At 41.4% G+C, this 12441-nt stretch overlaps 1 protein-coding gene across 3 annotated transcripts; it reads right to left on the bottom strand.

The window, feature by feature from the left end:
- Positions 1–27: 27 nt before the first annotated feature.
- Positions 28–12121, bottom strand: ANGEL2 (angel homolog 2). Of its 3 annotated transcripts, none has more exons than XM_065746893.1 (9): positions 12028–12121; positions 10090–10523; positions 9124–9377; positions 8297–8366; positions 6915–7336; positions 5915–6041; positions 5191–5251; positions 3288–3451; positions 28–944 (listed from the first exon to the last, which is right to left on the bottom strand). In XM_065746893.1, exons 2-9 carry the CDS (start codon positions 10514–10516, stop codon positions 790–792), a joined length of 1680 nt encoding a protein of 559 aa, XP_065602965.1. In that variant the 5' UTR covers positions 10517–10523; positions 12028–12121; the 3' UTR covers positions 28–789. The 3 variants fall into 3 exon arrangements, with proteins under 3 accessions (XP_065602965.1, XP_065602889.1, XP_065602800.1); XM_065746817.1 differs by lacking the exon at positions 12028–12121 and adding an exon at positions 11886–11967; XM_065746728.1 differs by lacking the exon at positions 12028–12121 and adding an exon at positions 11622–11687.
- Positions 12122–12441: the final 320 nt, after the last annotated feature.

Raw genomic sequence — 12441 nt, 5'->3', positions numbered from 1 at the left:
ATTTGTTTTAAAATGTCATAGTGACATGGAGTATTCAAATACAAGACAAATAGAGAAAGCCATTGATCAGTGCATCCAAAGCATTTACTTTTAAATGTGTGTAAACTTTTAAGATTCAAAGCAGCCCTACAGCACGTTTGGAGTTGCCTAAAGAAGTACTTCCTGGTGTAGAAGAGATTGGAACTGATGTGAAACCCAACCTGTGAAAGAGCTGAGGCCTTAAGCAAATACTTCTCTGAGTGCCAGACAAGGGATGCTTGAAAGTTAAATCCCACTACTTAGAATGATCCTTCCCTATTAAACATCTTCTCCTGTTGAATTTCTTTGCAGAAGTACTCAGACAAAAGTGGCTGAAAAGGAACTCCATAAAAAAATATTCTTTCCAGCTCACTGCGAAATGTGGTGTGCACCCAGACTCTCTCCCTTCTGCTTGATGAAATGCAGAGTTCTCAGGGAATAATCAATTTTACTTAGTTTTACAGTAAAGACCATTTACAGCATCTCAGTGAAAAATAATGCCATTTGAAGACTGGAACAGATGTTTTCCATTATCAAAGAGGAAGCTCGTGTAAACTTTTTTTTTTTGCTTCAAAGACTTCAAAAAGTAATTAAAACACTTAAAAAAAAAAAGTCTCTTTAAAAAGTCTGCTTTACCCAACACTACCAAATCAGCATGCAAGCAAAACATTTAAACCGAACCAGCAGTGCTTGAACTAACTTTTAAAAATAAAGATCACATTAAGAAAGAAGGTGGGAGTAACTGTAGCTACATGGAAAGCCCTTGGGGTGTTACCGTTCAATGAGCCTGAACTCTGCGAGCAATGGCAGGTGGTCCGAGGAGTTATTTTCATTGGGAAGACCATTAACAGTCCAGAGGTCTTTTTCTGTTAGAAGTGCCAGCCTACCGAGGAGCTTCAGACCTCCGTGAAGAGAATCCTCCATTCCTAAGTGAACAAACAGACAGACTAAACTAAGAAGTAAATAAATAGTGGCATTTTCAGAAAGAAGAAAACATGGACAATAGTCTGATAATTGTTCCATGCAAAACCACGTGGTTTTGAATTGTGGTTTGGAATTGTGTCAGTTTAGTACTGTTCCCACGCAGAAGGGCTTTGTTCCCACGAGAGCTGCAGCACTCAGAAGGACACAGCCCCTCCACTTCGTAGGAGGAGATGAGGTAACAAAGGAAAGGGATTTGTTTATTTGGCCATTGTAACTTCACTGAAAAAGCCTCATAAATCCAGTCTTATTCCCTAGCACAGCAGCATGGCTGTACAGAGCTGACGTTTGCAAAATTAAGAATCACATGAGAGTTACTGGTACATGTAATATTTCTGTATCCTCGAGCATGCAGTTCTCCAGCAGGCAGACAGTACTCTCTGCTGAGGATGAAAACCTTCTGGCATTTTCATTCCTAATGGCTTGTCATAAGAAATGGATTTTTCGTAGTGTTTCGTAGAAGTACCAAAAAAATCCCCCTTCTCCCCCAGATGAAAAGCACCACATTGGTCATGGAAGAGGGGAAGATGAATGACAGCCTCTCACAGTCTTATTATTAGACTGTATTTAAAATGTGTTCTTGTTAAAAACAAACGAAGAAACCACAAAGCTATCAGCAGCAGCAGAAAGTGATAAGCTTTTTCTTTTTTTGCATTAAGAAATTTCATGAAGAACAATATCCTTCATGTTGCATTGAACTTTTAGACTTCTTGAGCTGTCTCTCTGAGAGAGCAGACTATTCCAGAACCCTACCTGATGACTGCACAGAGATACTACACAGGGTGCTTTTCAGGAATGGCCCAAAGCAGCAGCTGCAACTTTAACAAAAATGAGCATGAAAGTGATCAGCTATTTCAGAACTTCCAGCTGAACCCTTTAAGGGCTGGCTTACAAGTACAACTATGTAAAGGATGACCCAACAACTGCTCAACTCCTTGCAGAACTCAGGAGCTTCAGCCCTTTGCCAACTGCTAGCTTTCTAGGCCTCTGACAACACAGCAGCTGCTTACTGCTGCCTTGAAGGAAATCCTTGCTGCAAAAATGTCTTAGTGTTTTTAGAGCACACGTCTGCTCAGCTCTTGAGCCAAATGTATTATTTGGCAGCACCTGCACTTCTACAAAGCAGCAGTTCATTGCTACAGAGCACGTGGTCCGCATGCAGTGATTCGTGCCAGCTCAGGGCACTCTGGAAGCAACCAAATCAAATCCTGCAGGACCCAGGTAAGTACTAACTCCCTTTTTCACTGAGACATTTCCGGAACACCAAACTAAAGTTCTTGGCTAAGCATACCATAAATTTTTAAATCACACAGCACTCAGATTGCACAGAATTCAGGAGGAATAGAGACTTCTAGAAAAGCTTTCCAAAGCTCTTTTAAGCTTTTATATTTGATATTTTGTGCTAAACATTTCCTGTGCGTGTTATCACAAACGAGACTTCAGTGCATTCACTCAATGAATGTTAATGATCTAGACTACAAAGTATGAGAGTTGAAGGGGCAGATTTCATTGCAGTTATCAAAAATAATGTTAATTCACAAAAAAACAGTGGCAACCTGAGCAGGAGTAGAATCCAGGTTTCTTTGCTCAGAGTCCTGCAGAGCCATGTAATCTGATGGCACTGCACTGAGCACTCATGCCTGACAGTGGCATAAAACACGCAGCTAACTGTAATGTGAATCTCGTGCTGCACAGGAGTACCACACTAAGCACGCAAATACGATCCGGGCAGTGCAGTTTCCCACCAAGAAAGGCACCCGCAGAGGCACCGCGTCTTTCTTGCACCATCTGGTGAGTTTTAGCTGCAACTGCAAGCAGGAGAGTGACAGCTGGCCTGCCAGCACCTGCTCTCAGTGGAAAGGCCGTTCACTTGACATTGATTACACCAAGACTATCTGAAAAGTAATTTTCAGAGTAGTTCATTTATCAGCTTTAGCACGTGTAACGAATTGCCATTTTATTGGCTGAATGATTGGAAAAATTACTTTGTTGTAGGTCTGGCCACTATGACCCTCCATGAGTTACTGTCAACAGTATTTCTGAGGTGCTGCTTACATCACTGATTTTCTGTAGCCTCAGCTCTTGGTTTCCATGCCGAGATGGCAACTACAAGAATATTTCTCTAGGTGAAAGTTTGCCTTGTGTGACATTCCAGCTGTGGTAGGTTGACAAGGCAGCCATACCTCTGAGGTACTCGATATGAATCAAATTATCACATTTCCCTTACAACTGGATCCAGAAGTTCTTTTTAGCATTTCTGAAAAATAATTAAAAGTTGGTTTCTTTACCTGATTGGGCAACAGAATCATCATTTGCTGCAGAATAGAAAATATAATCCACAGTGACTGCGCTTCGAGAGTGGCAAGTTGTTACTTCTGGCATCCCAGTTCCAGGAAAGTAGTGAGAATACACCGAAGACAACTTAAAATGGTGCTGCAGTTTTGAGGACAATCTAGACAGGAATCAAATAAAAACATTTTATTTTCTTTCATTTCCTGGAATGAACAATCAAATAATCATCTGGATATGCAAACTGGTGTTTCTCTTAAGCAATCCATCTCATCACCTTTTGTGCTAGAAATGTTCCTATGAGAATAGTTTATAAGAAAGGGACTGACTGTTAACTCATCTCTGCTTGCTCTCTTTGGTACATAAAGAAATTTTTTTTTTTTTCTGAACTAAAACTCAAAATGTTTTCAAGTTAGGCTACGGCTAAACTTTCCTCTAGTCAGGCTCCTGTTTTGCCTTTCCTCATCATCAGCAAGCCTGTTCCTCTTCAGTTTGTCTCATCTGTTTATTCAATCCTTAAAAAAAAAAAAAAAAAAAAAAGCACAACTGCACCTTTCAGCAGAAGAGCTCTTCTCTCCCTCCCAGCCATTTGATCCCATCAGCTCAGCAAATCACCCTCTCCTCAGCTGTACCTGCTTCACCCTGCACCGCTGCATTTTAAACCTAATCTGCAATATGTTCTGGTTAAAAATCAAGTGTTGTGTTTTGTTTTTTATTTATTTATTATTATTACTAATTGATTAAATCAGCCTGGATGGCAGTGGGTACAACACCTGCTCTCGAAATGGATGGGGAATAAGTTCCTCTTTTCAATTGATTCCATGGCCATACATTGCAGTTTCTGTAGACTTCTGCATCCTGCATTTTGATGACCTTTTCCATCCATGTTTAGCAGAAGTGTAAGCTTTCCTGAGTCAGTACAGCCCACCTTAACTGCATGGCATCAGTCAGTGCCAAATGGTTGGGCAGGGAGTGAGAACTGCTATAACGTTCAGCAACTGTGCGACTCACAGCCCAGCCAACAATCATTGCATCTACATCAATTATGTCATGCACAACTGATTTTTCTTCTATGACTTTTCCTTACCATTGCTTAAATCCTTGTATAACATTGTTCAGCACTTAGTTCTACTTGTGCTGAGAGCGAAGAACCTTTGTATGTTTTATATCTACTGTCTGGAAATTTGTCACCATCAGTATATTCACCACTTAGCCCTTCAATATTTGCTCATGTTCTGCTAGCCCTTAATGATTTTCCAGTTAATCCCCTCCCAGCTTTCTTTTTTCTTTTTTCTAAATCAAGAGACCCAAGTCCATTTAGTCACTCTGCAGATCAAAGCTATTCCAATGACTTTGATCATCCTCGTTACTTCATTTCCCACATAAGATGAAGCAAAAAACCTGCAAGCAGTCTTCAACATGTGGCATGCTGTAGATTTATTTACACTGCAGCATTGCATTTTCTGTACTGTTATCAACTCCTTTCCTCAGAACTTCCTTGCCTTTTTGATTACCACACATTTTTAATCTATTGGCAGCGATACCAAGATCTCAGTTCTGATAAGACATGGCTAACTTAGAGCCTGACATCACAAGTATACCATTAAAGGAGCTTCCTTCTTCTGTGCTTTATTTTACATGCTTTTCCCAGTTAAGTAAATGCTAATATATTCTTCTTTTCAAAAAAGAAATAACCACGTGTTTCTTCCCAGCAGTCTATTGATTATTTTGCCAGATGGGCAGATTGGGGTGAGTGTGCATCCGTGTCTAAAATCAAATACAATTTTAAAATCAAACCCAACCCAACCCCTCCCCTCCCCCCCACCCCCCCAAAAAAAACAAATCTAAGATACAGTCTTATATAAGATACAGGGATTGCCATTTTTCCCCAACAAGACATACTTTTCAGGTGCTGTTACAATCTCTTTGGTGTTATCCAATGTTGCTTCATCCATTTTTTCCCCTGCCAAATAAAAATACATTCAGTTTACTTAAAAAGTAGGATGTAGGTGAGACTAATATTGAAAAGCTACAACAGAAGATCTGAATATCTCTAAGTATGCTTATTTCTTGAGGCGAGCAAGGCACAATTCACAAAGCTGGACTAAATTATTCTGTTCCATTATTTAGATTCCCTACATCACATTCATTGCAAATTGTTTTGTCTGACACAAAAAGGGTGGATGAAAGATACAACAATGTTCAACAAGGAATCACTTGCTTTTCCAATTTGTCCCATGAGATACTCTCACTGTAACACATGAACACTGGAGCAGAACGTAGGCTGACACTACACGCGTGCTGCATTCCTTTCTTGTCTCCCTTACACAGCACGAGCAGTTGTCCTGATGCAAACAGTAATCCTGATGTGATTATTTGTCAGCTCCTGAACAGCAAATTCTGTGCCTTCTCAAAGATTTAAATGTGAAAACGCTTATCTTGTACAATATTCAAATTTGCACGTGCCTATGTGAACAAACAATTTACACTCTAACAAGCCCAACAATAAATTTGTGCAAGCTCAAGGCAATTTGATTCCCTTCTAATAGAAAAGATAATCTGTTTTTCAGTGCTACCTGAAGGATGTTTTCAAAGGACCACAAAATCCACCAATCCCAAAACTGACCTGCATTTTCTTCTTTTTGCTGCTCTTTGATTTCATACACGCAGTTTTGTGAAATACCTAACTTTTTGGGCCAAATTGGAATAGATAAGATTCTTTGTCCCCTTGGAAACTGTTCTTGTCCAGAGACCTAAGAAAGACAACAAGCTTTTTCAGAAGAGATCTGATTAAAAACAAAACAAAACACCCTGGCATGACTGCATGTTTTCTGTACAATAAATCAGCCCCCTAGAATAAATCTTTTATAACAGTTTGTCAAGTCTCTATAAAAAAAACAACCAAACAAAAAAACAGTAAATGCTCCTTATCATAGAACAGCTTGGGTTGGAAGGGACCTTAAAGATCACCCAGTCCCAACCCCCAGACATAGCAGGGCTGCCCCCCCCAGCTTAGGCTGCTCAGGGTTCCATCCAACCTGGACTTGAGTGCCTCCAGGAATGGGGCACCACAGCTTCTCTGTGAATTCTTCGATTTTTTTTTTTTGCAGCTACCTAACTTTCCAAGATGTCATGACAATGTCATGACATGACGCTGAGAGATTACCAAGAACAATGTTAGCAACGTAATAGGACTAAATACAGACATCTCTCTAGCAGAATCTTATTTCATCTTTTTAATGCTTATTTTTCTGGGATCAAGTAAGGCCAAAGATGGGCTAAAAACAACTAGCACCCAATCCCGAATTTGATTTTTACAATTATTCTAATCACTGAAATTCAAAGTCATCCTCTCAGAGAGAACACAGTATGTAATTGATTAAGTGGTTATTTTCTCCTACTTAAAGACCAGAGCACTTAGAAACAGTGATACAATCATCTTGTAGATAACTGCCTTTTAAGAACAATTCATTTGTTTGGCAGATTTTTCATTTTAGAGTGATGGGAGCAGATACAACATTCTGTAAGGCACAGCTAACAGACCCAGGCTTAACTCCACAGCAAACGTCTATCAATTCTCTTAAATCAGAATCAACTTTTTTTCAGGTAAGAAATGAAAAGCTTACCTTCCCTATAGCAAGTCCTTCATAATTTAATTTCCCTTCCCTTATAAATCTGTACAACGGAGAACCAGGGACAGAATTGAAGTCACCACAGATGATAATTGGGCAGAAGGTACCATTCTTCTGAGGGGCAACACTGGCAATCTCTGCCAGGAGCATTGCAAGTTGGGTCAGTTTGATATCCCCTCTCCTTGGGTTATACAGCAGATGTGTATTAGCTATACAGATGGCAGCATTAGTTTTACATGGAAATTTAGGCTGCAAAAGCAACACTAGTCCAACGTTGTCCCTGTCCAAGAGTGGAATATCACGGCGAAAAAATTCCACGGGATTTGATGAGATCAGGCTAAATTTGGAAGTTTTGAAGCAAATAGCACAGCCGTCAGGCTTTCTCCCTGTCCTCATTTTATACTCACAGTGATACCCTGCAAGAAAGGTAATTAAAAACATAAAATGCTATTGTAAAAAATACAGATCTGTTTTAAAAAAAATTACAGACTTCATGCTGCTTTTTCCCCTCCCACAGCATTCAAGATGCAGTCTGAAGTACCAAAGCCTAAGGGAAGTTCACTGCACTCTTTGCATTCCCTTCTTAAAGGTCCATCATTGAACTCTGCATCCTTTGAGGTTAAATTTCCTGATGCTTTGGAGGAAAGATAACTTTAATGGAAATTATTTGGTGTTGCAAAATACCAGGCAAAGAACAGAGTTCATAAACATTATCCATCACAAATTCCCTGTGAGAAACTCAGACCTGAGTGGCTTCCAACAGTAATACCAAAACAACTGAGTCATGGTAAAAAGAAACTTGCATAAAACTTAGTTCCTGATTATCCTTCAAGGTGATGGGGATCATCCCCATTATCTCTTGTTTTCCAAAAATAGTTGCTTTCACATGGCATTGAGCTGCCATCTCAAGTCAGGAAATAGTTTAATATTAACTTCCCCAAATAAATTTCAGCTAAGAATGTAAAAATGTAAGTTTTTCATAAGGTATTATCTGGTATTTTTTAAATTAACGTAACTGATAATACATACATAATCAAGTATCACTAGCAATCATTCCATTTCTGTATGCTAAGATTTGACTTCACTAATAAGGGCTTCAAAATATGATTCAGCAAGGAAAGCAAACACAAGAGGCATTCTGTCCCATCTTCAGTTTAAATACTGCAGTAAATTTGGTCTAATACTTTTTTCAATGTATGAGCATTTAAATAGTTTAGGAAACCAAGCTATTCGTGTTGGGGGAAAAATAAATACATATCTAAGTAACAAGTCACATCAAAGTGGGCTTTCATAATAAAGGTATTTTCTGGATATTACCTGTAAAGCATTACAGTGATTAAGAAAAAAGGGTACTGGCCATAAGAGTTTCATCATACCCAAGGATTCCAAACTTGACTTGATCTCTTTCCTATAGTGGTCTTCTTGGACTTCTTGTAAACAAAGTACCTAAGACAAAAGCTTACAATTAAAAGATGCAACCAGATAAAAATATTAATTTGTCTCTCTGCTGGCAGTGTCCATGTGTTCAGACAAAATTGAAAAGATGTTAGGTTTGTTTTCTTTTGCCCCCATAATCCTACAAAAGGATTCACTTTCCAATACAAAAATGCTCTTTAAAATGAAGTATTTGCCAGTAACAACCAGCCATTCAGTCTTGCACATCATTTGCACTAAATACCTTCTGGCACAGTTGATGACACAGACTTGAGCTCTCAACTTTCAGAAGATGAGACTACCAGAGGAAGCTGCTCTGTTTTCCTATTATGCATCTACAATATCTATAATCAGATGTGCTGAAGACACGACACTGGACTAAGTGAACCTTTAGCTTTTGTGCATATAGATGTTCTTAAACTCAGTGCCTTCTTTACTGCACACTCAAGCATGTGTTGAAAATCAGAATGAGAGTGATTTATGTAAAGAAAGAAGGTTTTAATATTGGAAAAAAGAAAAGATTTTGCTGTGTGTCAGTAGAAAATCAGAGTCATCTCAAGAAGACCATAGTTTACCTTTCCTGTAAGTTTGGACCACAAAGAATGCATTAAATGTGAAAACATAAATCAGAACTACTGTCAGGCATGACACAAGTAACAGCTCAGCTGGATTCACAAGGCAGCCCATCCACTAAAATAAAAACCAGCAAGGATCTGCTACCGCATTGCATCAGTTCTTATTAATAGCCACATGCTTGTTTTCTACTCACATCTGCATCCAGCTGTTTGATTTCTTGTAGAATGTTGGGAAATCTGTATGTCCAGATTAACAAGCGCTGCCTGCAGTGTTTGTACAGGTGGGAGTTATCTTCTAATAAATTCTGTGAGAGGATATTGTAGGACATGACTGTGAAATCAAATTTGGCTTCACATTCTCTATTGCTTTGGTCAGTTTCTGCACTTTCAAAGATTTTCATTGTCCTGCTGTGCTGACAGAAATATTCCCAGTGCCTCTTGATATTTCCTGTTAAAAAACACACGCAGCAGAAAACAAGTTACATAACAAAGCATATGACTTCTTACTGCTCTTAGAAATCATTCTACTGACAACTATTTGCTTTGGAAATTGCTTAACCAATTCTAAAAGCTCATTTGATTAGCAATGATTTAGAATCTCTGCTGAAGATGATCTTTGTATAAGCATCAGTAAACAGCACAACAGAAAACAATTACATGCCCTGGATTTCTAATTACTTTGAAAACAGGAAACTGGCACAGTCTAAGGAGATTGCTTCTGTCGTACCACCCCTGCTTGCTCCTTCCTTGCAGGAAGGCTGTTGGCCCAGGATGCCAAATCCAATCTGTGACACAGGCTTATGTCGCTGCCTGCCCCTACAGCCTCAATGCAATGTATCTGCAATTCAGCCAGGCTTTCAACACTGTTTACATAGTAGGAGAGAAGCCACACTGCTCCTCTGTGAGTACCTTTATGTACTGTCACAACGTGTGAATGAAAAATGACCACTCACATCTAAGTACATCAAGATGTGTTTGCTAGGGCAGTTAAGAAAGGTCTCAGCAACAAGACACAGTAACATTTTTAAAGAGATGTTTTCTGGGAGAGGTGCCAAGAAAAACTAACTCAGAAGAGGTGGGCAAAGTTGCATCTAATGTGCTGTGATTTGTTACAAGTTTACATTCATGATAGGAACAAACAAGCAAAAAACATCTTTCACCTTTCTTGTTACTGTCACTTTCTTCATCCCTCGAGACAGAAACACATAATGCTTCTTTCTGATCAGAGGAATTCGGTTGTTCTTTGTGGCCTGGAGTATCAGGCTGGGTGCTGAGCCTCCTCTTCTTTGTCAGTGGTTCCTCTCCCTCAGCTTTCATACTAGGGTTAGGTAGGTGAAAGCAAGAATTTTGTGCAAAGTTATCAAGCTGCCAATTAGAGTTCTGAAAATGCCTCCAAGGTCCAAAAAATGGTGGGAGCCTCCAGTTCGCTGAGAAATCAACTGGAACAGGCAGAGGGAACGAGGCCCACGGGCAGTGTCCGACCCATCTCACACAGGTAGGAACTGGGCTGCCGAAGGCAAACACCTGAGAACCGTTGATGTGGGCGATCCAGTCTCGGCCCAGCCTCTGCACATGACGGGGCAGCATGGGGTGTCTACAAAGAAAGGGTATGTTTTACTATTTCAATGCAATGAAGCGTGCCTACAGAAGGCTGTAGATGCAAGTCACCCAGGCCATGATTTATTGCCAACAGTTTACGGGCTGGTTTGGCCCGGTTTTGTGATGATTGGTGCAGGGGACCCACATACCCACGCCCCAGGAAAGGGGAAGGTAGAAAGGGAAAAAGGAAAAGGGAGATGGGCCTAGGAACAAAACAGCGGCAATGATCTGAGGAGGAAAGCTAATTTACTAAATAGATATTGGAAAGCAAAATAATATAATACAATATAATTGGAATTGAAGTTAATAAATAAAATGAGCAGGAGAGAATGTCTGATAAACTGAAGGTCTTATGCTAAATGCTGAAGGCGAGACGGCAGCGAGCACCCACTGCTGAGTCGATCCCAAAGGAAAGAGCATGTCCCGTGACCGCAGACAGTTTTTATCTTTCCCTCTGAGCGGAACTATGTAAAAATACAAAGCATCGCACAGCCCTCTGGGGAATGTAGTTCTTCTTCTCTTCTGAGACCGGTATACCCATAACTATCGATGATCCACGGAGCTGGAGTATTAACTCTTTAACTCTAAATGCACTACATGATGTTATGATGTGGAATACCAATACCAAAAATCACAAAACCACAACATTTATAAAAGCTATTCCCTCTCTACAAGTTAAAACATACAGGATATACATTTTTCTATTAGTTCTAGTTCAGCTACATGAAATAAGAATTGCATTTTTAGATACTGCTTGCACATTATGATCTCTTATTTAGTATTAGAAGTGTGGTTGGCACACATAGAAATATAAAATTTTATGTAAATGACTCTCAAAGTGACACCTTGGGAATCGATCTCGTTATGCTGACGAGGGAAAAGGATACAAACGCCATTTAATTTTCAAACTTCCCCTCTCAATAACTATCTACAATTCATTCTCCGCCCTGTTGAATTCAGTGCCACATCTTCAAAGCGCTCAGCAGAACAACTCTTACAAAAGATCACTCTGTGTGCCACTTTAGCTACTCGAAAGGAGTTGGAAAAGCACTGACTAGCTGGAAGTCGGGAATTTGCTGAAAAAGGTGCTGACCTGGATCTTACCAACACGACAAGGAAACAGAGGGTACCCATGCTCGCTCCCTTTCTGGCGGAACTAACCAACAAATCATAAAGCAACCTGCCGGCACGGCCGGGCCGCAGGCGACGCCTCCAGGCTCGGGGCTTGCTCCCCCGGCCGCAGCCGGACCGCACGGAGGGCAGTGGAACCCGACGCGGCGCCCAGGCCCGGCGGAGGCCCCGCAGCGCGCCCACGCCCGGCGCCCCCTGAAATCCCCGTCCGCCCGCCGCTCTTTACCTCCCGGCGGGCCCCGGGCCGGGCCCGGCCACACGGGGCCCCGCTAGCAGCTCCGCCAAACCCCGGCGCCCCCAGAAGGGGTCATCCCAGGGCAGCGCCAGCTCCGCCCGCCGCCGCCGCCACACTCCCGGCCGCCGCTTACCCCGTGAGGGCGGCGGCTGGGCCGCGCCTGCTCGCCCGTGGGACTTGTAGTCCAAAGGCCGCCCCGGCGTGCCGCCGCCATCTTGGCCGTGGGCAGGGTGAGGCCTAAGGCGCCATGTTGGTTGTGGGCGGCTCGCCCTGCTGGGAGGAACCCTCGCCTTCTCTCGTGCCTCACCTTCGGCTGTGTCAGAGGAATGACGCGCTGTAGTTCTGTGTTAGGCGCGTTCTGGAGACAGAAAACAGTAACCCGTAGGCACAGCAGCATCAAGCGCTGTCATTTTCTGGAGCAGAGAGAACGTTCCTGTCGCATGTCGTTATTTTCTTTATTTTTATGCGCAATAGCTGTGAAGACAGGGTTGTTTTTTTTTTTTTAATGTGAGTTTTTAAGAAAAGAAAGGTGTGTTGGTAAACACAA

The sequence above is a fragment of the Cyrtonyx montezumae genome, unplaced genomic scaffold (assembly GCF_038088225.1).
Source record: "Cyrtonyx montezumae isolate F1298 unplaced genomic scaffold, pur_monq_1.0 scaffold_0, whole genome shotgun sequence".
NCBI classification, from domain to species: domain Eukaryota; kingdom Metazoa; phylum Chordata; class Aves; order Galliformes; family Odontophoridae; genus Cyrtonyx; species Cyrtonyx montezumae.
This window is presented reverse-complemented; position numbering and strand designations above follow the sequence as displayed.